Below are 25,965 nucleotides of genomic sequence, written 5' to 3' on the forward strand. Positions count from 1 at the left end.
CAGATTTTAGAAACTTTGGTCTCAATGTTTGGAATTGCCTAAAATTTACTTCGAACAAAAAAGAGAAATTACTTTAAACAAAGAAGAGAACATTCTGAAAAATGCTTGGAGAAAAAGACCAAATTTTATACCTTTGTATTGAAGGTTGAATTAACAAATATATTTTATTATGTTTTAAGTCATTCTAAAGACAGAAAATTAAAATAATGAAGATAATAGTTTATAGGACTATATTGAAAGTATCAATTAAATATACTCATAAATAAACAGCATGCTCTAGTGCCTCCCATGCCTATAAATTATTAAGTAAAAAAAAGAGATAAAATGAACAACCCACTTTCTATTTTGTTACTATCAGAGTAGATTTGTTTTTTGTATATTCATTCCAATATACACCAAGGTTATTTCTAATATATGATTGTTTTTATGTGGACGATTCAATAGGAATTACATTTCGAATTTCAAAATATTATGCAATAGGTATCATATTTTAAAGCAGTAGAGATTACCAGTGGTGATATCAATTGTAAAATTAAGTATCAAAATGCTTATAGATAGCCTCCATCATTCTATTAACTCTGGCTCCACATTAGAATAATCTGGAAAGCCTTAAAAAATGCCAGTGTTCGTCCTCAGCCTAAACCAACAAAATCATAATCTCAGGGTGCTTTTTAAAATCTCTCAGGTGTCACAATTTTGTGGCCAGGGCTGATAATGTCTGGGTTAAGGAAAGTAGGAGACCCTGGTCTTTATAACCATTTCAAGAGGTAAAATAAACCTCTAATTTTGACTTGGTTAAGGTTTTGAACCTGAGTCAATTATTAATTAGTAATATATATATACACACACACGTATACACACATATTTATATATATATACATATATATATATATTTATTTACACCATTTTGGAAAACCATTGCAATTTTCTGAAAAATGTAATGAGGAAAAGATTGAAAAAGATGTGCACCATGGTGACCATAGGTGACAACACTGCTGTATAACTGAAATTTGCAAAGACAGTAGAACTTACATGTTCTCACCAAAAATAAAAGGTAAATATGTGAGGATGGGTGTGCTTATTAAGTCGATGGTGAGAATCCTTTCACCCTTTTATGTATATCGAACCATCATGTAACACACTTTAAATATCTTCAATTTTATTTGTCAATTATGCCTCAATAAAGTGGAGAAAACACCGTAAGGAGACTATAGGTGTTCTGCAGGTAGAGACGGATCCATGATTGATACCAGCCAGGGTTTCTTCAAAGAAGGATGGAAAAAGAGGGATATGCCGCAGCAGGTGGCAGGAGGGATAGGGCTGGGGGTAGGGGGCGGGTAGAGGACGATGTGCTCAAACCACAGTCAGTGCGTTTATGTCAGGAGCCTGAGCTGTTTGGAATGTGGGATAGAAGATGACTTTGAAAAGAAGAATGAGGACGAATCTCTGAGAGCTCTGGTGTCTACCCTGCACGTTGTACATGATGGGGCTGCAAGGATTTCTACGCAGGGATGTGGTGCAATCAGATTTGGACTCCACATTTATGAAGTATAAGGAGTTTTATGACAGGAGAAGACTTAACTAGGAAGTCTTAAACTTTTTGGAGGCCCCCCCCCAAAAAAACGCAACCAAAGAGAATTACCACTGGGCTAAGAAATGAAGAGTCAATGACTTACAAACATACACTAACATCAGCGTTCTAGCGACTTGGTATATATTTTTCTGGAAAGAGGAGTTTTGTATTCACTTTGCTGCATGTTTCTGTAGACCTTGATGCTGTGCTCAATAAATGCTAAGTCGCATGTCTGGAGAAAGCTAAGGTCCTATTAGTCTCAAGGTAAATTTCAAAATACCTACAAGAAAACACTTGGGATTTTCTCCTTCCTACGTTATATTTCTTGGGTTCATAAACTGTACACAATATCATGGTCAAAAGTTGACCACAGGTCTCCCGTGGAGGACACACAGCCTTCACCATGGTGCAGATTAAGATGGTCCACTGCACGGAGAAGCCTGCAAGGAACATGTGAGGCTTTAGAAGCCACCGCCCAGACTGAGTTGACCAGAAGGAAGAGACCCTCTGAGACCCTTCTGGGAAACTGTTATAGTAAAGAAAGAGCTTTCCAGTGAGTGACTTCATGCAAACTTGAAATACGCTGAACCAATTTGAAGAAACCAGATTCCACAGGTGCCCAGAAATAAACTTCTGCTCCACGTTGCTTCAAAACCCGTTTTAAACTCACATCTGGATCTGTGTTGAGTGTTGCATTGGCAGCCTCTGGAACAATGACGCTCCTTTCCCAGATTCATCCTAGATTCTGTGTCACATCAAGCAGCAGCTTCGCTGTGCAACTTGAGAAACCCAACCCAGATGATTAAGAGAACAAGAAACGTGGCTCGTGCATTTTCAAGTTTCCTGGCTTCCTTACGGTTCTGACTGAGCGTCAATGTCCCTACAGCTCCACGTAGTAACTATCTCGGGTAAGCGATACCTCCAGCACCTCGCTGACCTAGCATGTGTCGGGGGGTGTGAAGAAACACTACACTATGACGACTATGTTCTCAGTGGAAATGCTGACAGCCTCCTGACATGGGCACAGTACACCGTGATGCTTTGATTTCCAAAGCACGCGGTACCTGTGAGAAATGGATATGTGTGTGCCTTTAGAAATAAACTCTAAACATAGTCTCCAGATGGGACTGATCAAACTGCCACCAGGAGGGAAGAAGCACGAAGCGTGAGTACAGTTAGGAGTTGATAAACCAAAAACCAGAAAAATTTCCATCTTAACATCACATAAATAAAAATTATAGAAAGACAATTTGCCAAGGGAGTAATAACCCTCCAAAGCTTTTATATTTTGCAAGCATAACAACTTGACATCTACCTGTGCTACACATTAATCTATTCTAAATAGCTGTGATTTACTGAATAACATTGCCGGCTTCCAGTCCCCCCGTGTGAACCACATTTAGGAGTTTAGGGAAAGGAAGGCTTTAGTTTAAGTGCTTTTACGTAGAATGGCTAAGGTTTACTGTGCATTAATATTCCAAACACAATTTTTAAATCAATGAATACATGAAAATGCATTGACTTAAAAGTCTGGAATGGACTCAAAAGTTCATTTACTCCATTAGGTTGCCTCTAGGTGAGACTCCTATATATTAATTTAACATCTCTAATGAATAAAATCACATACTTTCCTTAAGAAATATGTTCTCCTCTTCAACACTAGTTTCAACATTAGTAAGAAATTGTTCCCAATGTCTAGTGAAAGTGATTACTACTGAAATCTGAGCACATTCTCTTTGTTCTGTCCTGTTCACAATGGATTTTTACCTTTGTGATTTCTGAATGTGCTGACACACACACACACGATCACACTCGCTTCCCCGCCTTAACAAAGGTTAAGTGGGTGGGTCTAATACATCACGGACAGACAGCCCACGGTGATGTTGTGCAGTGCGGGTGGGTTTTTGGACACATGGGAGCAGCTGAGGGGTATGTCACTTGGGCCAGGACAAGAGCCCTGCAGGTAGGTGACCCCTGGCTGTGCTGCCCCAGCTGATCACCTGAGCTCAGGTGTGCCCTCCACCTTGCAGACCAGAAAGCACCATTCACCAGTGCTGTGACATGATCCGTATCTCAGGGTGGGGCCCAAGAACCAAGATGAGAAAAAAGATGGTAAGACCCACAGCATCATTTATTCGTGTAGAAGGATCGCCATCACTCATGGAGGGGACGGGATGTTAGTCCACAGAGTGGCTTTCTCTACAGACCAGCTCAAGTGATGGTCTTAAATCAGACAACTTCGCTCTCACTTTCCAGACATTCTACAGCCTTGCCTTGTACATAAAGTAAATATCATCTGTCCCTGCGGACCTCCCCACCAGGCCCCGAGGGGTTGTCCCCTGATGCATCTCTGGCAATTCTCACCCTTCAGCATTCTGTGTTCTTCCCCGGCTCCTCCTTCCTCGAAGGATTGGCACTTGCTGTTTTCACTGCCTACGCTGCTCTTTTTCTAACCTTCACGAGCCATGGGGATCTCAGGTCAAATTTGCTCCCTCTGAAGGGCCTTTCTTGCCCGTGACCCCTAATGTATCCCCCAACATTGTGGTCTTGACTCGTTTGGTGCATTTCTCTCTCCCCCCGAGGATGTCAGCTCCATGAGAGATGGGGCTTTCCTGCTGCAGATGGAGGCGTTGCTGCACACAGTGGGTTCGCCACTACCATTTGATGATGTGCTAATTAACACAAGCTCCCTCATGTGTTCCCAAGAGGAAGTGGGTTACAGCCAGACCACCACTTACTGAGCCTGGAATCCCTGCCATGAAGCTTTCATCTCTCTTGTCCAGCACTGGTTCACTGGGCTCTGAAGAAGACAGGCTGACACAGGTTTGACACTAGGTTTCTCCCTTTGCCAAGTACCCACCATGATCACCACCAAACACACACACACACACACCCCTCTGATGGGCACATTCTCTTTCAAATATACTGATGCTTTACATGTGTTGGTGGCTGAGCCTTGGGATGAAGGGCATGTCACCGCTTTAGGGCAAATATGTGTATCTCAGCAACATTTTCCCCTCTTTGTTAAATATGACGACTTGGGGACAGTCCCGGTTCCTGTGCTCAGTGTCTCAGAGTGTTCCACCTGCAGCCCTTCTTCCTGAGATGCCCCAGGGGCCCCCCAAGAGCTACCAAAGAGTACCACCCAGCAGCCTTAGCAACAAAGTTGTGCGCATTGCTCTCCGATTCTGCTTCTCAAACACTCCGGGATCCTCACTGTTTACCCACGGTTACAGTCACGTTTTTAAGGATGGCATAAATCCTCCCGGGATCCAGCCCACCCTTTTCCCTTTGCTCCTCCCTGCTCTCTCTGTCTCCCCTCCCACCCCAGGACTGACATGCTGTATCTGCAGAAGGCTGAATGCACCTCTGCATTCGACGCTGCTGCTCTGGCTCTCCTCGTGCTCCTCTCTTTGCCGAGATCCGTCCCCTCCTTCTTCCCGGACGCCCGGGGTGCAACCCAGGCTGTCCCTCCTCTGGGAAACCTTCTCCAACAGCCCTTCTGCTCCTTCCGACGTCAGCAGAGGCGCATTTTTCTAATTCATAGCTCTTGGTGCCTGGCTTCACTCACATCATCCGGAAATTGTCCGTTTACGTGTATTCCTCCCTTCTTCCCTGGACTGGGGGCCAGAGCACGACCCGTCCTCTTTGGCCCCATGTGTCCCAGCGCAGTGAGGTCACATTCAGATCGTCAATGAGGGACCTGAACAGATCAACTGAACGGCCTGAGCTGCTGTCCAGTGAATGGCCATCGTACTTGGACCAGTGAAACAGAGTAAACAAAAGGAGTAGAGGCCGGCGAACTTCCAGGAAGTTTATAAAGGTAGTAAAACCCTGCGAGCCCTCACTGCATTCTGCACACAAAGTCTGTGAGACAGACGTCCAGGTCATCCCCTATACGGAGATTGCAGACCCGAATTTGAGGTGCAGGGGGACCCATTCTGGGCACCGAGCTATACGCTTCACAGGATTAATCCTCTAATCCACACCTCTGTCCATGGTGGTCATTGTTACCAATCTTGTTTTGTAGGGCAGGAAACAGGCTTCCATATAACAGGACTGGGACTTAGATCAGGGCCACGTGTCTCCCGTGGTCCATCCATCGCTGGGCTTGGACCAAGCTGTTCACCTCCAATCCCCACCCCCTCACTCCACACAGTGAAAGTGCTTGCTGTGGCTGGATTTACACTGTGGACGGTGTGTCTGCAAAGTGGCTTCCTCCATGTGTCTGTGTCACACGAGTATGACACACGCAGGGCAGCCCTCACACCTGTTCGCCAAGGGCAGCCCTTCACTGGGCTGTGAAGCATCTCCCTGTTCCTTTTGTCATTTTCCTCCTTCTTCAGGACTGTATGTACATTTCTTTAACTTCTTTTCAACTCCAGCCTCTACCTGCATGATGCCCTTTAGTTCCATATCCATATGTATTCATATTCATTCAGGAATATTTTTATCCTATTATTCAATACTTCATTCTCCATGTTTATTTTTTCTGCCAACCCCCCCCCCATTGTTATTACACCTGTTCCTTCAGGGGGTTCTGCCATTCTTCTGCTCTGAATAGATCAAGCTGAGAAAATGGATAAAGTTGTCACTCACGTATAGCTGTCTTTTAGTGTCACTTTTTTCTTTGGGATTTCCCTTTTACAAAAATAAATCACTACTCCCCAAAGAAAGGTGTTCTGATTGGCAACAGAAGAAGCAGTACTGCAAGTCGATGGAGAAAATAGAGTTGAAAGGGTGACATTGAACAGAGAGCACAGAGGGTTCTATTGACGTCCTGATTCTGCCATTTATTTACAGGCTGTGTGACGAGGGGCCACCCCACTTACTATCTCCTTTCCTTGTATGTAGGGTGAGGCTCTTCTTAATTTTGACCTTCAATAGGACCATGACATTGAGTGGGGGGGGTCTCTAGGTATTTTTGTCTGGGCCTATTTGTAAGAAAATTCTAAAGAAATTGTCATTTTGGAGGAAGGGGATTGTTCTGACCCTTTGTAGAAACACTTTTTAAATCGAAATGTACACACACACACAAAGTAAAAAGCAAAATACTCTTTTTTAGCAAAGAGCTCTCATGTAACTACTTGGTTTTGCAGATCCCCGAATGTCATGTAAATGGACCATGCAGGGTGCATGTGTTTGTGTCTGGGTCCATTCACTCTATAGTATGTCTATGAGATTCACTCATGTTGTTGCTTGTAGAAGTAGTTTGTCTTTTTTCATTTTTATTTAGTATTCCACTGGACGAATATACATACTTCCTTAACATGCTCTACTGTGGCTGGACATTTAGGTTAATTCCAGTGTCTGACAACCATGGATAAAGCTTCAGTGCACATTCTCTCTCCGTGTGTCCTGTTGGACATCTGTACTCATTTCTGCTGGGCATGTACCTGGAGTGGAACTGCTGGGTCTAGAAAAGGCTCAGGTCCAACTTTCCCATAAAACAGCTGTCCAAAGAGGCTGCACCAATTCCAATTACTGCCAACAATGTAAGATGATAGTCTTCCCATTTTTTACATTTTAAAATACCTCTTAAAATTTTGAAGATCAAACTATTTTAGTTAATTTGGGTTAGGAGGACACACTGAGCTCAAGGAATGGTTATTGATGGGCGATGGTTGCTCTGATGTCTCAGTGCTGTTTACAAAGTGTTTGCCACACCTTCTTTTCATTGTATTTGCTACCCACAGTGGTTAGGGGCCACAGATACTATTATTCTCGTTTTATAGACTAAGGTAGCGAGACACACAGGGCAGAAAGGATACTGGCTAATAATGAGTACTTAATAAAAAAGGAGAGGCCAAAAGTCAGCAGCTTGGAACACATAGGTGGGGATCTTCTGTGAATTATTCAAAGCCCTGGAGTTGGCCCTTTGCAAGAATCTTTGGTTCTCAGAGAAGTTAAAGTATATATTTAGGGAAAGTGGTATGTGTTTCTGATTTCAGTGAATTTATATTTATTAAAAAAACTCTTTTTCCTTTTAGAGATTTTAAGAATTACTTAGAGGTTATAAGATTAGATTTCATTAATTTATTTTGATTGAAAGAAAACATGTCCCATCTACCTGAAAGGTCCCCTTAGTGGAAGAGTGAAAGGTGCCCAAGGCCATAGAAATGAACGAGAATGCCACCTAGGGGTTGTCTCACTAGTTCTGCAGACCAATGATCCATGGGCCTTGGGAAGAGTATGAGCACCTGATTTCCTTCATGTTTCAACATACGTTAACTAAGCCCCTTTCAGGTTATAGTTTATGGTCCTTACTGTTTACTGTTCTAAAGGGAGAGACAGACACATGCATTGGCCCCAGGATCCAGGTCTATTACCTTGGAGGTAGAACTTCTACAGGTTGCAGAAGGTGTGAGCACTGGAGAATGGAGAATGCATAACTTTTACCTAAACTTGAACTAATCTGAAAAGATGAAGTTCCCAATTTTCCAAAATATGTTTTTAACAACATGAAAGTCTTCATTTTATACAAAGTTCTTCATTTTAAATAAAAAGGAAAATCAATAGTGGTATAGAATGATCACCTAAAAAGAAAGCTAATTGTTTGTGTCAACACAAAACTTAAAGCCACGGTCAGGTTTTCCCTTGATTTATGAGCCAGAGTGTTCTTTATATAAACTGGAACTTTTTTACAAACACTTTCAAAATGATTGATCAGTTACAGAAATCAATGGGAATTTCATTTTGTGAAAATTGTATTTTTATAAATGGCCAGATAAATATATGTAAAACTGGAGCTCAGTGCATATATGGCTACGTAATAGTGAAGAGGTATTCATGGTTCAAGGTTAATATATCTTTAAAAATATTCATCTTGTAGACATCAAAAATGTCTACATGATGAATTGTGCTAACAAGGCACTTATTTAATTATAATTAATGATGGAGGCAGCATATAAAGAACGGGCTCAATTTTCAGCTGATTTAAAGAATAACATGTCCTACATAAATCTATTATTCTGTGAGAGCCCATTACAGACACAAGATATTTCAAATCTATCAAGTGGCTTTTATTGCCATTGCCACATTTTTTGTTCACAATGCTATTTTAAAGGTGAATATGTTTAGCAACTATAGAGCAGTTTTACTTGTCAATCAACCTTACTACTACTTTTAGCATAACTTGCTGGCATGATTGAAGAGATAAAAGCCAAAGAAGAAAGTGGAAGATTCAGAGAAGGAAGAACGTAGGGATGAAAACATAAAGGAAAAGAAGAAAGACGATGTTATGGTGGTGGGTGGTTGTTTATCTGACCAAGAAAAGTACCAAGTTAAAAGGAATGTATTCTTTGTTTTTAGAAGTTGTAAAAACCTATCCAGGCATCATACTCTTGGCTGGAGAAGCAGTTTCTCCTCCAGAGACACCAACAGAGGGCTGTGTTAGCAGCTTAGGAAACACAAAGAGTTTTCATAGGAATCTCACATAACTTGCAATCTCGTTCACTTTGAGTAACACTGATGGAATTTTTATAGTCTTACGAGTGACCACAAATGATAAATGTGACTACAATAATGTTAGAAAGGCAGTAAGCAAAGAACTGTGCTTTTTAATGTTCCCCTTCTTCACCAAACACCCCAAGATTCAGATTCTTTAACAGAATATTTTTTTTAACATCTTTATTGGAGTATAATTGCTTTACAATGGTGTGTTAGTTTCTGCTTTATACCAAAGTGAATCAGCTATACAAATACATATATCCCCATATCTCCTCCTTCTTGCATCTCCCTCCTACCCTCCCTATCCCACCCCTCTAGGTGGTCACAAAGCACCGAGCTGATCTCCCTGTGCTATGTGGCTGCTTCCCACTAGCTAGCTATTTTACATTTGGTAGTGTATATATGTCCATGCCACTCTCTCACTTCATCCCAGCTTACCCTTCCCACTCCCCATGTCCTCAAGTCCATTCTCTATGTCTGCATCATTATTCCTGTCCTGCCTCTAGGTTCTTCAGAACCTTTTTTTTTTTTTTTTTTAGATTTCATCTGTATGTGTTAGCATACGGTATTTGCTTCTCTTTTTCTGACTTACTTCACTCTGTATGACAGACTCTAGGTCCATCCACCTCACTACAAATAACTCAATTTGGTTTCTTTTTATGGCTGAGTAATATTCCATTGTATATATGTGCCACATCTTCTTTATCCATTCGTCTGTTGATGGACACTTAGGTTGCTTCCATGTTCTGGCTATTGTAAATAGAGCTGCAATGGACTTTGTGGTATGTGACTCTTTCTGAATTATGGTTTTCTCAGGGTATATGCCCAGTAGTGGGATTGCTGGATTGTATGGTAGTTCTATTTTTAGTTTTTTTAAGGAACCTCCATACTGTTCTCCATAGTGGCTCTATCAATTTACATTCCCACCAACAGTGCAAGAGGGTTCCCTTTTCTCCACACCCTCTCTCCAGCATTTATTGTTTTGTAGATTTTTTTGATGATAGCCATTCTGACTGGTGTGAGGTGATACCTCATTGTAGTTTTGATTTACATTTCTCTAATGATTAGTGATGTTGAGCATCTTTTCATGTGCCTCTTGGCCATCTGTATGTCTTCCTTGGTGAAATGTCTGTTTAGGTCTTCTGCCATTTTTTAAATTGGGTTGTTTGTTTTTTTGATATTGAGCTGCATGAGCTGCTTGTATATTTTGGAGATTAATCCTTTGTCAGTTGCTTCGTTTGCAAATATTTTCTCCCATTCCGAGGGCTGTCTTTTTGTCTTGTTTATGGTTTCCTTTGCTGTGCAAAAGCTTTTAAGTTTCATTAGCTCCTATTTGTTTATTTTTGTTTTTATTTCCATTTCTCTAGGAGGTGGGTCAAAAAGGATCTTGCTGTGATTTATGTCATAGAGCGTTCTGCCTATGTTTTTCTCTCAGAGCTTTATAGTGTCTGGCCTTACATTTAGGTCTTAAATCCATTTTGAGTTTATTTTTGTGTATGGTGTTAGGGAGTGTTCTAATTTCTTTCTTTTACATGTAGCTGTCCAGTTTTCCCAACATGACTTGTTGAAAAGGCTGTCTTTTCTCCTTTGTATATTCTTGCCTCCTTTATCAAAGATAAGGTGACCATAGTGCGTGGGTTTATCTTTGGGCTTTCTATCCTGTTCCACTGACCTATATTTCTGTTTTTGTGCCAGTACCATACTGTCTTGATTACTGTAGCTTTGTAGTATAGTCTGAAGTCCAGGAGCCTGATTCCTCCAGCTCCGTTTTTCTTTTTCAAGATTGCTTTGGCTATCCGGGGTTTTGACAGAATATTTACATAGATATTAAACTAGCTTTTAATAGACACTGTGTGTTTTCACTATTAGTATTGTTCTTGCTGGTTTTTTAGATTGCTCTTTTACTCTGCTTTTCTTTTTAGCAATTGTGTTGGTAATAACAACAGCGTTTTCCCCCTGAGTTTGTCTGGTTGAAATAAAGTACAATACAAATTGGGGCTTCCTGATGTTCAATCCAGGCAGAAAAAAAAGGGAAAATTTACAGGAATAACACACTTTCCTACAGGACAGGAAGCTTTCCCCTCATTTGTCCTCAGAGTGAAAACCTTGAGGCCTCTCAGCTGCAAAGTCAGGGCAGAGTGGTGTCCAGCGGAGGTGGTCACTGGGACAGCTGCCGGGGGCTCTGAGAGGCTCAGCCTGAGCCATCGCTTGCCTCCTGCCTTCCACTGCCCTCAGGCTTGTTCTAGAATCAGCAGGAAGGACCACCTGTAGCTTCTATTCACAGGTGATAGTTCTGCCCTCAGGAGCGACAAAAATTCTCATAATGCCTTCCCGCCTGGCGTTGACAGGCGCTCTCTGTTTTGTCACAAAAGGGTGACATCCGGTACTGAATCTGACTTTCCACGTATGGTCGGCTGAGATTCAGCCTTAGTCATGACCCCTCCTGTGATATAAGGCCTGAGGTGAATGAAACAAAAGGCAGCTCCCTCCCACCATTTAGTCTTGGACTTGAACTTCAAAGTCAGCCTGAAGAGGTTTTCTCATGTATCACTGTTAAGCCGTGTTTACCCCTCCTTATATTTTTGCATCTTTTTATCTCTTGGGACTTATGTACAAATTTTTCTAATCACGGCTTATATATATCATCAATGGCTGATATGTCTAAACTATTGCAATTGTTTCTTATATCTACCAATTTAGAGTATCTTCAAACTTGATATTCTATTTTTCACCTTTCTTCCAATCACTGGTACAGGTGCCAAATCCACTGATGAGGTTTAGAGGATGATACCTAGAAATTTTTCTGTAGTTCCATGCCAATCAGTTAATTGGGACCTTTGGAGAAGATCAATCACCAGTTTAGAAATAACGCTATAGATCTACCTACCTACCTGTCTGATCAGTCAATTGTTATTCCAAATAGTGATCTACGATGGTTATAAATCAGGGATAGATGTATCTGTTGATGTGGAGTAATACAGAGAAGACTCAGAATTTCCTATGAGACTGGGTGGTGTATTCCTCATCCCCCACCACTATATCACCTAGTGACCCCAGCCCCCACTGATATGTCCTTTCCATACCTGTTCTCCTATAACCACAGTTAGAATATGTGGCCTTGAAAGATAAAGGCACACAAAGGCAGGTATGGGAAGAAAAAGACTGGCCTTGCCTGGGTCCCAGAATAAGTGAAAACAAATTACTGTGACTCTTACCAAACTTCAAGGCAGTATATTTGCAATTCAAGAGCTTTCTGGCAGCATCAGAAGAAACTGAGGGGTGGACAATGCTCCTTATGAATAAAATGCATTTTGCTGAAATAAAATTGTCCCTGGACCCCAAGTCAGGCACGTTCCATGAGGGTTCACAAGCCCCAAGGATCCCGGTGGCAGATAAAACTCAACACATGTGTCCTCTTCAGCATCATCTGTATTTAAATCCCTGAAGATTATGCTTATTTTTTTTAACTTCTTGCCCAAAAGGACAGAGTGAAGGCATTATGGATTTTAAAATGTGTTTCAGATAGGAGTCATTCAGAGCCACTTGTTGGAATATTACTAAAACCTCCTTAAGTGGCTCCCGTGATTCTCTTTCTGTTCCATCTTTCATGGGAGCTGTTTACAAATTATCTTTCTGATCTGCTAGTTTCTGGAGCATGGGGGTTGTCATAATTTCCTCATTTTGGGGTCCCAGCTTCCCTGTGGCAAGTGTTCAGGGAATTCTGCCTTAATTGAACTGGCATTCTCACGGCCATGATTTGGGGAAAGCTGGAGAAGTTTGCTTGGGACAGCATCTAGCTTTCTGACAGTGCCATACTAGTTTTATTTGCAGATGCATGTGGAACAGTTTCCATCAACCTTTTCACAGTATTGATAACAATTATTGATTATTAGAAACATATAGGAAACTATACAGTACTAGCCAGGAATAAACCCTAGAAATTAGAGAGAAAGAGAAAGTTTCAGAATCAACCCTACAGACTATTGACTATAGACTCTCTGTTTTACCTGGCTACAAACAATCTGCCATTTCTGTTTTGAGGTCCCCTTATGTGTAAATCACTAAATCAGGTAGTTGCATTTATGCAGTGTGAATATATATATATATATTTTTTCTTATAAGATGGAGCCTTCTTACCTTGAAACTGAGCATTAAATCCTTTCCGTCGATGGTTACTGTCGGATGTGAAATGGAGTCGTAACCAATTCTTGCTACTGATAACAGGAGAAGGGAGGTTCATGCCGGTCAGCCTGGAAGAGAGAATGAAGAAAATCTCTCTTGTAAACCAGCAGCGCAAATGTCCCGTCTCAAACCCGATTTTACAACTGAGCGCCAAGTCTTTATGTAGAGTTGCCTAAAACAGACGCCACTTATTAGCTGCATTTCCACATTGAAGCACTTCAGGTAATTTCATCTTTGCCCACAAAGAAATGCTATATTCATCCTTGATGGAATAAAGGCTTTCACAAATATTGGACATTTTGATTCTTCTTTATTAATAATGATTAAATGAGCAGATATTCTTTTGATCTCTTATTTCTTCTTATCAGGACCTCGATCATAATGAATTACAAAAGGAAAAGATAGGCAAATGATACAAGTCTGCCCTTCACTATTTAAACACTTGGCAATTCAGTTTCACGTGAAGTCGACTCAGATAACTGATAACATCCAATGTTTCCAGGGCCCCATCTGCAGATTCACAACCTGGGCCTTTCCTGCTCAAGTGAAGAAGAGGGATGTTTATGAGATTAGTGACAAGAACTGTCAAAGAGATTCAACATGGGATAAAATCATGTGTGAGTAAAGTAGTATATTAAACAAAATTAAATCTTTCAAAAGTAAGACAGGATCAGTCTCTGGTTAAGCTGTTGAAAATATCCAGTCCACTTACAATTTGCACTCTGGTTGTCAGAAAAAGCAAGTCATTTACTTCCTACTATTGAAAACTTTGTGTCATTACTAAGGAGTACATGCCTTCTCAGGCAGAGGAGCTCTTGATGGTTATTAGAGATGCTGTGATGCATTCCGTTCTGGACAGTGGCCTAAGTACTACTGGATTGGATGCTTCAGACAGATGATTGTATGTTGGCTCCACTTGCACTAGTTGAGGCACTATATCCCTGGGTTATCTTTTCTGAACCTCAGTTTTCCAGTCTGTAAACTGGACTTGAAAAGACCTAGATCAAGGTGTTTAAAGAGATGGTATAGATGCACGTGTAAATGCTCCTAAAGCTACTTACATGGGGTTACACATTGTATAATTATTTTGCATCTCAGCTGTAAAACTATTTTCAAAATGATCCTTATTCGTGCAGATGATATGTCAGGGATTCACAAATTGCCCTGGAGCTGAAACTGGTGGGGCCCTTTGCGGGCTGGCTGGCAATTTCCACCACTGGAAATCGTACTCTATGCCTGGAATTTGCTAGGCACGGGTTGGCTGTGTAGAGCGTTTCCCTAGTTACTCCTACTTTTACCTGGAGGAAAAGCTGCATCCAGTGAAATATGTAGGCAAGCTTTCTGATGTCAGGGTGCTCAATTTCAACTCTCAGGTTTAAAAATATGCAGTAGCCATTCAAAGTGAAAAGCCAAACCTTGACTGGAACCAATTGCAACAGTGTTTGTGTCACTGTTTGAAATAATCTTCTGTAAGAGGAAATACATTACTCAGATCTGACTCTTTGCTTGGATTTATGTAGCACCGACTGGTGAAGCTGGATACGACTGATTCCAAAAAACATTTCATCATTCTAATATTTTTTTTGAAGGCTCCTTCCCCCACCTTTCTTTTCCTGGTGAGATTACGTTACAAATTCTATTAGAAAAAGGTCACATACCTCTTTGCCTAATAGTGACAATGGCCAAGAGAGAAGTAAATTCTGGATTCAGAAACCCACATTGATCCAGCTCACCTATATCTACTTACTAAAATTTTTATAACTGAAATCCATGTTTATTTTGCTGTTGCTTTAAAAATATTGTTTATCCTTAATTAGATTCTCTTGGAGTGGTTCTGATTTCAAAAACTAGGTGGAGTTACATTTTAGTTCCATATCAACATTAGCAATGCACATAAACAAATCCCCCTTTCACCGCCATATCTCCCAAATACTTACCTACAAAAAAATGTCAGTTTTGTGTTAGTGGACAAACTTGAACAATAAATACCCAGATAGAAATATTTTAGGGTTTATGAGTCACATCGTCTCTGTTGCCACTGTTCACCTCTGCCCTTGTAGCCCCAAAGCAGCCCTGTGTGATATGTTCCAACAACACTTTACTTACGGACACGACTAGCATTTCATGTAATTTTTCTGCATAACAACATATTATTCTTTTTTGATGTTTTTTCAGCCACTTAACAATGTAACAACCATTCTTAGCTTATAGGCCAGATTTGACCTGTGGGCCATAGTCTGCTGATTCTTGCTTTATTATATATGAGGCAGTTTGTAAAATATTGAGTAAGGAAGATAACTAGACGATGTATATCAAACTAGTGTATATATTCAAAAAATGCATAATTCCTGTGCAGATTTCTTTTTTTTTTTTTTTTCAAATAATGGCATCCGTTTTTTTTTTTTTTTAATTTATTTATTTTTGGCTGTGTTGGGTCTTCGTTTCTGTGCGAGGGCTTTCTCTAGTTGTGGCAAGCAGGGGCCACTCTTCATCGCGGTGCACGGGCCTCTCACTATCACGGCCTCTCTTGTTGTGGAGCACAGGCTCCAGACACGCAGGCTCAGTAGTTGTGGCTCACGGGCCGAGTTGTTCCGCGGCATGTGGGATCTTCCCAGACCAGGGCTCGAACCCGTGTCCCCTGCATTGGCAGGCAGATTCCCAACGACTGCGCCACCAGGGAAGCCCCAGATTTCTTTTATATAGAATCAAAGGTGAGGATTTAGTAACAATTATATAATTTATTTCCCGTGGTTGGAGCCAAGCCATGCAAATGAATCATACTCCAGAGTGAATTAACATGCATGGATTTCTTGACTTGGCTGTGTGAATGCAACAAATATTCACATCCTCTGTTTTGGGGGGAATATGGGGGCAGGTCATTGTTCCATATAAGACCTATCCTTGGAATTGTGAGTTGTTCTCTCACCTTCCTTAGGGCAGGGGCTAACCTTAGAGATGCCATTTAACAGCAAGATCATATTACAAAGTCAATCGTTCCTTCATTACAAGCAAATTTAAAGAAAGTTGACTAATATGGAAGCCAGCGGATGATAGGGCAGATTTACTAAGATCCTGGATGATTCAGATAAGGTTTAGAGGTAAAGAAATTCAACTGAATACCTTTGTGGTAATGGCTCCCAAAGTGTCCACATCCTAATCTCCACAACCTGTGACTATGTCACCTTACATGGGAAAAGGGCACTTTGATGGTATGATGAAGTTACAGATTACCCTGGATGATGGGGTGGCCCAATGTAATCAGAAAGATCCTTAAAAGTGGAAGATGGAGACAGAATAAGACAGAGGATATCTGTGAAATCAAGTCAGAGTGAGGCTTGTGCAAACTCCACAGGTGGTCGCTGACCTTGATGATGGAGGAAAGGGTCATGGACCAAGGAACAAGGGTGACCTCTAGAAGACAGAAAAGGCAAGTAGGTGCATTCTCCCCTAGAGCCTCCAGAAAGGACACAGCCCTGACGACACTTTGATTTCATTGCAGCAAAACCTGTATAAGATTTGTAACCTGTAGAACCATAAGGTAATAAATTTGTATTGGTTTCAGCCATCAAGTTTGTGTTAATTTGTTATTGGCAGCAATGGAAAACCACAGCCTTTTAATATGTGTATCCTACTTTTCGTTCGAAAATAGTCCTGAAAGAAAGTCCATAAGGTAGAAACTGTCATCACTGTATACCTGTTAATAACCCTAGAGAACCAGTGCAGTTTAAACCCTGTCCGTAATTATCAACAATTGAACATCTATCTTTGTTGCAGTGAGATCTCCTACAAGTCCTCTACAATTCTTAGCTATATTTCTTATAAATCTGTTGGAATTGGTTTTCTAATAAATAAATAGTTTGGGAAGTGAGAGGTCAATTATGGGGCAATAGTGGACTTGACATGGTTAGTACAAGATAGAAAGCAGAACCACTTTCAAGAGAAAAGAGGAAATGATGGCATAACAAATATCTTTGTCTATTAGCTTACAATATATTGACAACTTTTTTATCCTAAGCATGTAGAAACAAAGGACCTGGTAAAATTAAGCAAATCAAAGATTTCTGGGCTTATAAAATAAAGGAGGATGGTGAGGAAAAAAAGAATACCTCAATGCAATCAGCTGGGAAAAAGTCTTTCTAAGGAACTGGTAGATGCATTTCATTTCTGGAGCATCTCAAACCAGGTTAGGAAACTCATCAAGCCCAACAGTGTGGATACTGAGCAATCCCTACAGACATGGCTAAAGGTATCAGTAGTTCTCAAAAATTTTTTTAATAATGCCAAATTAAGCGATTTAATCCATTGGCAAATTCATTTCTTTCAAAGGGTTCAACAAGGTTTTCCTTCTGCCAAAGGAACGGAATTGGGTCATTTGTAGAGACATGGATGGACCTAGAGACTGTCATACAGAGTGAAGTAAGTCAGAAAGAGAAAACAAATACCATATGCTAACACATATATATGGAACCTAGAAAAATGGTACAGATAAACCGGTTTGCAAGGCAGAAATAGAGACACAGGTGTAGAGAACAAACGTAGGGATGCCAAGGGGGGAAAGCGGTGGCGGGGATGGTGGTGTGATGAACTGGGAGATTGGGATTGACATGTATACACTAATATGTATAAAATGGATAACTGATAAGAACCTGCCGTATAAAAAATAAATAAATGAAATGAAATTAAAAATAAATAAATGAAGATCCCTCATGGGATCCTTAAAGTTAAGATGATCGTCTTTGAGCCAACATAGAACCGTCCAGGCTGTTCCATTTTCTCCAAATAGCTTTACCGTAAATTCTGTGATCCTATTTTTAATATACCCATAACGTCTTTTTCCACTTAACCTCCAACAGCTCCTCTTTCCTCGTTTGGGACATAAAGGGGCCCAGCACACTGTTCTTCCCAAACATCATGCCCTGTGTCTGTGACTCATCTGTTTACTTATGTAAATTGAAAGCCATAGACTTGAGTCACCAAGATAGTGTTCTGAAATGCATTGGGAAAGGCTACAGCTTTTTCAGAGAGCTCTTTTTGAGCACTCCTCTGATGTTAAGCCAGATTTCTTATGTCTTTAGGAAATCATCACACAAATCTCTGGGGGTTCCTTGATGGTTAAACCTCTTTAACGACGATGACTAAGAAGCCGGAAAGCATTAATACCATCAACACGGACTGTAAATTACCCAGCCTCCCTAAGGAGACTAAAGAATTTAATAAATCTGTTACTTCCAAGAGACTCATTGTTTGTCAAGTTGGGGAGAAAGTCATCTGGAAGCTGTGTTATTTCTGTGCTCTTGTGGACGTTTAATCAGAGTGTGGTGGTTCACTTATCTCTGTTTTGTCAAAATTAACTAGAGTAATCTGATCAAATGAAGTTTTCCTGAAATGCCGTATTTCTAATTGGGTGTTATTCATGTTAATAGTGAAATCTGCTGTCTTGTGAATATACATACATATTTTATATTGAGTTTCTAATGCTGCCACCGTAAGCCTTATTTTGGGCACTGAAGAAAATAACAATGGAAGTAAAAGGTAGTCCTTACCTTGGAAGAATAGAAAAAGCAATGAAAAAAAGAGCTATGTAAGTGCGTGGACATACACAAATATACGTATACCAGATACACAAGCATGTACATATACACACACAATAGTTACATATTTACATACAAATATTTCTAGAAAGTCATTCCAAAGGTTTTACACACACACATATACCCTCTTGGAAAAACAACTACGACTGTAAAACAACAACAAAAAAACACCCACCGCCTATTTAAAAGCAGACCATGGAAGACTTCTCCGTTAAAAGTTCTTCCTTTCATCAAATTGATACTTTCTAATAGACTTTTCTTTCACCCTCTTGGCATTCATGGTTAGCTCTCATGAAGATCTTCCCTCTTGGACAACAATCTCTCTCTCTCTGCCTTTTTTTCCTCCAAGCACTTTTGAAGATTCTATCATTATATCGTTACTATACACCCATGGCTACACCCTTCCCTCTTGGTAATTTTATCCACCCTATGACTTTAGCATCATCTTTCATATTCTCTGTGTGCCTCATACCTCCTATGCCTTTTGCAAAAGTAATTTATAGATTCTGGAGCCCCTGGTGCTCCCTCCAGGATGGGACACCCATCCTTCCAGGCTCACACTCTCCCCTTGCTTCCACTCTGGGATGAACTTGACTTCATTGAGCCCACACGTACAGCCAGTGCTCCTTCCCTGCTCAGGGTCTTGACATACGCTGTTCTCTCGCATCTACCCCACCACCCGCTTCCTCTCCATTTGCCTGGTAAGACTGGGCATCCTTTAGAGCTCAGATGATATGTCACATTCTCAGGGAAGCCTGACCTGACCACGTAGGTGAAGCTGTTTCTCCCTCCTTCTGCCCTCTCCTCGCTCCCTAGTTTATCCTTTGCAGACATTTCAAATTAGTGACGACCTGGTCTCTTGTGTGGTTATTTATTGGATGGGCATCTTTCCTGTGACACATGAAGCTTGTGTTACCACCAATGTCTCTCTAGCATCCAATAAAGTGCTGGGCAGTTAGTAGAGGTTGAATATACATAGGATGGGAAAATGGAAGGGGTAAGTTTAAACACTCCCAGGGGCCTTACCCAGGTCCCATCTCACAAAGTGAAGGCTACTCTGTACAATCCTTCATGTTATGATGCCAGGCTGGGTGTTCGTGACTTAAGATGCCTTCATGGGGTGAATCAGATCTCTTTATAGCATTAGAGGTGAGCAGAGGGGGCGGGGGGATGGTGCTGGGAGAGAGCGATGGTGTCATATCTGCCCGGGACCCAGGCATCCACACAGACCCACGCACGACTCAGAGGGGGCTGGTCACGCAGAATAGATTTGAACGGACTCCCCGGTTTCATGCCCCAGCAACCCTGACTGGCCATCCAGTCTCCCCTTACTTTAATAAACCCTCAGGAAATCCAGAGAGACACAGCTCAGCTGCCCCAGAAACGCCCTCAATACCCACCCCTGAGGTTGGCCTTTGGTAGATGTTTAGACCCTAGATGCACCGGGTTCTGTGGATTTCTGGGAGCAGCAAGTTCTCAGATGGGTAACCCTGGCCGCACCAAAACAGGTGTGAGTGCAGTGGATCCAAGGGAAGGATCAGAGTGAGGATCACCCTCACCTCATAGCCGCCTCCTCAACTTTAGATTTGCACACAGCGTCTGTTCAGTTGCTAAGTTGGCATTCAACCCTGCAGTGTTCATTCTTCTAACCCAGCACTGCCCAGGTTCTCGCCCAAACCCTGTCACCTCTAACTGTGCTGTGGAAAAGGTCTCTTTAATTGTGCGTTGCTTTCCTGCCCCTCCCTACTCGAATCCACTCGGTGTAACCCTGACATGAACTGCCCTAAATAGAACCCAATTCAACATTTATAAACAACCATCCTAGGCACCAAAGATACAGCTGTCAGCAAAATAAGATGCCCAGAATCTCTCAGAGAAGAGCGACCTCAGGGTATGACACGTAGGGTAAGCATTGCCAAATGGGGAACACGGGTCACGATACACATCCACAGTAGGGGTTCCAACTCTTCTCGGCGGAAGACCCTCCTGGAAATGTGACATTTGAGTTGTGACTTGTCAGGTGAGTTGCTGGACTGGGGACAACAATTCGAGAGCAACAATTTCCAAAGTGCAGATTTGCGGAGACACCCAAGCCAAATCACAACTCACAGGCACTTTCCTAAAAATACTCCAATGGCTCCAAATCACTCTGAGAAAAATCAGCTTTCTTGGCATGGGATTGAAGATGCTTCATGATATGACTCTGACCATGTCCTGCCTTCTCTCTCTTTGTGCCCTTTCTGGAATTGCTCCCTAAATCATCTTATACCTTCATGCTTCCCTGACTTTGAGCTGTCCTCTCCCATCCAGAGCCCTTTGGCTGATGTTTGCCTGTTTAAATTCTCAGATTTCAAAGCTTTTGTAAAAGATATCCCCTCCAAAAATCTTCTCTTATTATCTCAGGTAGAATCAACTGTCCCGTGTTCATAATCTTTTAGCACTTGACGCATATATGTCTATGGAAGTTATAAGAGCCCGTCTTGTACTTTTGATGGTCATATCGATGTCTGCTTCCTCGAATGAACTGTGAGTCCCCTGAGGGTACAACTGGCACCTTGTTAATTGCCCTCATCCTGGTACTTTGCATACACAGGAGTCTCAATAAATCCATTTTAAGTGGTTTCTATGCTTTTGTTTTTGCTCATGATGTGAGCTCCTGAAACAGCAGCACAGCTTAAGACTATAAAAAGTTAAGATCCAGGCTTCCCTGGTGGCGCAGTGGTTGAGAATCTGCCTGCTAATGCAGGGGACACGGGTTCGAGCCCTGGTCTGGGAAGATCCCACATGCCGCGGAACAACTCGGCCCGTGAGCCACAACTACTGAGCCTGCGTGTCTGGAGCCTGTGCTCCGCAACAAGAGAGGCCACGATAGTGAGAGGCCCACGCACCGCGATGAAGAGTGGTCCCCGCTTGCCGCAACTAGAGGAAGCCCTCGCACAGAAACGAAGACCCAACACAGCCTAAATAAATAAATAAATAATAATTTTTTTAAAAAAGTTAAGATCATTAAGAGAAGGCCATTCTTATCTTTTCATGCACGGCAATTTCCTGCCGGTGTCATGATCTGCCGAGTGTGAATGCCAAATGGGTCAGCTCTGGCATCTTCTTTTTGTTCCATCTACGGCATCCAAGGCGTCCAGAGCAGTAATACAGGCCTCACTGAAGCCAGCGAGAACATCCATGTGTGTCAGGGAAGGAGCAGGAGGTGCACGATGGACCCTATCAGAGAAGGGGCAAAGGAGCCCAGCCCAGACAGGAGGGATTGAGAGCAGGTCACAGACACGTCGAGGGCTTCAGCAAATCAGGCATTAGGCATTAACCCAGAGGTCAAGCAGAGAGAACCATCTGGGAGACAATGGGACAAGTCCTGTCCTCTAAAGCTTAAGGACTAAATGTCAGGGAGTAGCTCGGAACGAAGCCCGGGAAATGGCCCAGACGGATGGTAATAGGAGAGAGGGTCAAGAGACAGCATTTCTCAGTGGAAAGTCCTTTGGGCCTCTCGTCCACCTGGGTGACCTAGGAAGGAGGCCAGCAGGGAATGTGGCTGCAGCCCAGGGGCATGCTTTTCCCTCCTGGCCTGAGGGGTGGTCACACCCCCCAGAAACCTGCACAGTGGGGAGCACCCCATTCACAGGTGACATGAGGTCACATCTGTACCAAATATCTCCGTTGCAGCAAACCGGTCTGGATCTGAGTCGGTGACTTGGGAAACAAACCCTCCAGTGTGTGTCTCTAATCCCCGGCTCCATCTAATATTCTGGCGGGTTCTTTTAGTGCCACCTGCAAAGTCAGGCCTCTGAGGTTTGCCAACAGGAAACGAGGTTCTTTGCCTCCTGTACCACCTGGACTTTCAAAAGAGCCAGTAGCTGGTTGTAGGCATAGATGCACATCCATATGATTTGTTGATTATTAAAAAGACATTATCTACAAATAGATTTCTATAATAAATGCACAGGTGATACTCCAAGACTGTCAATAAAGAAGCAAAAAAAAAAAAAAAACCCAAAAAACAAAATGACATTTAATTTCTGGATCACTCACCATTTTCTCTTTGATGTTATTTTTAGCAATATGTATTATTTAAGACACTACAAAAACATTTTTTCCCTTAATCTTGGGGTAAGATGTTATCCTAGCCCGTTTCAAGGGTCTGAAATGTCTCTCTTTTTCTTAGGAAACTTTTTTCCTCACTTGATATAATGACATTTTCTTATGCCACTAGCTGGTAAGATCCACCCCCTCCCCAATGCTGCTACATTCTTGGTGGCAGGAGGGTAGGAGACGAGCTGTCCCTAATTGCACGGGACCCAAGGTACAGCTCTGATATGCGAGATCATCAGAATCTGGGGTACATCTGACAGAGGCACGCCTGGGTCGCCGTCCTGCTGCTGCAAACCTGGCTACTCTTCACACAGGGACACACAGCCCTTGGGTTCGGTCTATGGCTGCTCCTTCCCAGGTGGTCTGATCTGTGCTTGTCACCCTCATGTCACAAGTGCCATCACAGCAAGTGAGCTCCCTCCACCCACGGCTCTGTATCGAGGCCCAGGGGCAGCTGGAGCGTCACGGAGGCTGCCCCATGCTTTCTCCTCAGCTGCAGACTCTGGGAACCTACCTCGGGCATTGACTCACCTGAACCTCCAGCCTCCTCTGTGTGAAGAATCACACACATACACTACGGACCGGACACTCCTGGTCGCCTCGCAATAACCCTTTCCTATTCTCCCATCCTAAAAAAATTTCAATTTCGTTCTGAAACCCACTTCTACCCTAGCAGCAATGAGATTCAGGGAAAGATGATTGCTTGCTGAACTTATACATGGATACCTATCTATCTATCTATACATATGTGCTCACAAAACACACTCATATGTATGCAAGTTATATATGTGATATATGACATATACTGTGATATTGATGTATTATGTAATATATATGCAGGTATCTGTCTACCTATATATCATCATAAAAAGTTTCCAAACATGTCAACTATTTTCTATTTCACGTTGATGAGACCAATACTGCCTCAATTTTTCAAATGTATTTATGACCTTCCACATGCCAAACCTTGTGCAATGTGCCAGGAATACGAAGTGGAATAAGCCCTTGTCTCTGACTTCACGTGGTTTACAGTCAACCTAACTGAGGGTGTTATGGGCTGACTTGTGGCCCCCAAATCCATGTGTTGAAGTTCTAAGCACAAGTACCTCAGGATGTGAGTGTGACCCACATGACTGGTGTTCTTATAAGAAGAGGAGATTAGGACACAGACACGCACAGAGGGAGGACCACGCAAAGACACAGGGAGAAGACGGCTGTCTACATGCCAAGCAGAGAGGCCTGGAACACATCCTGCCCTTATGGCTGTCAGAAGAAAGCAAACCTGTTGACACCTAGATTGCAGACATCCACCCTCCAGAACTGTGAGACAATCAATGTCTGTTGTTTAAGCCCCGCAGGGTGTGGAACTGTCCTCTGGTAGCTCTGAACTAAAACAAGGAGTCCCATAAGTAAGCCGATGACTGTGCCGCAGGAGAAGGGCTGTGTGACGTTGCCCCAGCAAGCCTGCTTGCTCGGGAGGTGGGAACTCATCAGACTGTAGGGTCACGACATCAGGGAGGGCGTCCTGCAGGTGGCAGTGCATAAACACTCAGGATAAAGAAATAAACAGAGAAGAAGGGGAGACTCAGTGTGAACCTGGGGGATACAGATGTCTAAGGGCGAGTCAAAAAAAAGTGTCCTCGAAGGTGACGGAGAGGGACTGAGCAGCAAGAGAGGAAAATTGACAGCCCAGAAGTTAAGAGAAAAGGGAATATTCAGGAAGGATGACTGCTAGTTTCTCGAACCTCAAAGGGCCAATTCTGACCTGGCAGAGACGTGCTTTGGTGTTCGATGACCCAGCGAAAACCAGTGATTGAAGAGGGCAGTTGGTTTAACACCCACTCAGTGGATACTCTGACCACATGTGGTAGCCAATCCTTCTAAACAGGACTGGGGAGCCCACAGCATCCAAACGTTAAGGGGAAACATGCTCTCAGGTCAACGTATGTTTATTTCTCTCAATGATTATATATTGTATTTAGGAAATAGAGTTCCAGCCCATTCTTCCTGAAAGTTTCAGTTGTGAAATAAGCAAGAACATACAACAGCGTGAGGGAAGTTATATGAGAGTCCCAATGGCTCAGAACACATGGAAGCCTGCCACCAAGTGCAAGAGTGTCACAGAGGCAGGAATTGGCCGTGGGGGACCCTCACTTGTTCCAGGGATCAGAATTTGTGGGTGTCCCTGCCCGCTTCCAGCCTTTCCAGCAGAGACACATCGCTGTTCACACGTAAACCCTGTCAGCACGTCACAGATTACTGGCACACTCAGAAATGGTAAGGCTTGTCCTAAGCTTTGTCCATAGCTTCAGTTAATAAAGAATTCTCTTGAATGCTAAGCTAACAAAAAATCATACAGGGTTTAGGAAATGCAGATCTTGAAGATATTAACTACATTATTTTACAGAGAACCTGCTTAGGATTCTGTTGCTGTTGTTTAGTCATTTGAATACGTCTTCTCATATACTTATTTTTTAAAAGTACTTATTTTATTTGTATTTTATTTTTCCAGATTTACGGAGGCATAATTGACCAACAAAACTTGCATATATGTAGGCTGTAAAGTCTGATGATTTTATATATGTATACGTTGTGAAATGATGACTGCAATTAAGCTCATTAATACAACCATCACCTCAGTTACCTTTTTTGTGTGTGTAATGAGAACATTAAGATCTACTTTCTCAGCGAATTTCAAGTATATAATACAGTGTTGTTCATGAGAGTCACCGTGCTGTACACTCATCTCCAGAACTTACTCATCTTAAAAAGGGAGGTTTGTACCTTTGCCCAACATCTTCCCATTTCCCTAACCTCAGCCCCTGGTAACCATCATCTACTCTCTGTTTCTTTGAGTTTGACTTGTTTACATTATAAGTGAGATCAAGGGTATTCACCTGTGTCTGGCTTATTTTTCTTAGCATACTGTCGTCTATTTTGGTCCATCCACCTCAAGGTCAGAGAGATGGGCAGTGGCCATTCATCCATCTGGGTTTCTTGTTTTGTTGTGTTTTTTACTTGGAATAGATATTATTTTTCCCATTTTACAGATACAGAACTAAGCCGTAC

At 42.2% G+C, this 25,965-nt stretch overlaps 1 protein-coding gene across 1 annotated transcript in view; it reads right to left on the minus strand.

Annotated features, from left to right (window-relative positions):
* The window catches only part of CSMD1 (CUB and Sushi multiple domains 1), a 1,828,277-nt gene that overhangs the window by 649,286 nt on the left and 1,153,026 nt on the right, over positions 1 to 25,965 (minus strand). Inside the window, exon 6 of the mRNA XM_057537433.1 lies at positions 13,160 to 13,272. Within this exon, the coding sequence (XP_057393416.1) occupies positions 13,160 to 13,272 (113 nt within the window). The remainder of the gene's footprint in view (positions 1 to 13,159; positions 13,273 to 25,965) is intronic.

This window comes from Balaenoptera acutorostrata, chromosome 21, assembly GCF_949987535.1.
Source record: "Balaenoptera acutorostrata chromosome 21, mBalAcu1.1, whole genome shotgun sequence".
NCBI lineage: Eukaryota > Metazoa > Chordata > Mammalia > Artiodactyla > Balaenopteridae > Balaenoptera > Balaenoptera acutorostrata.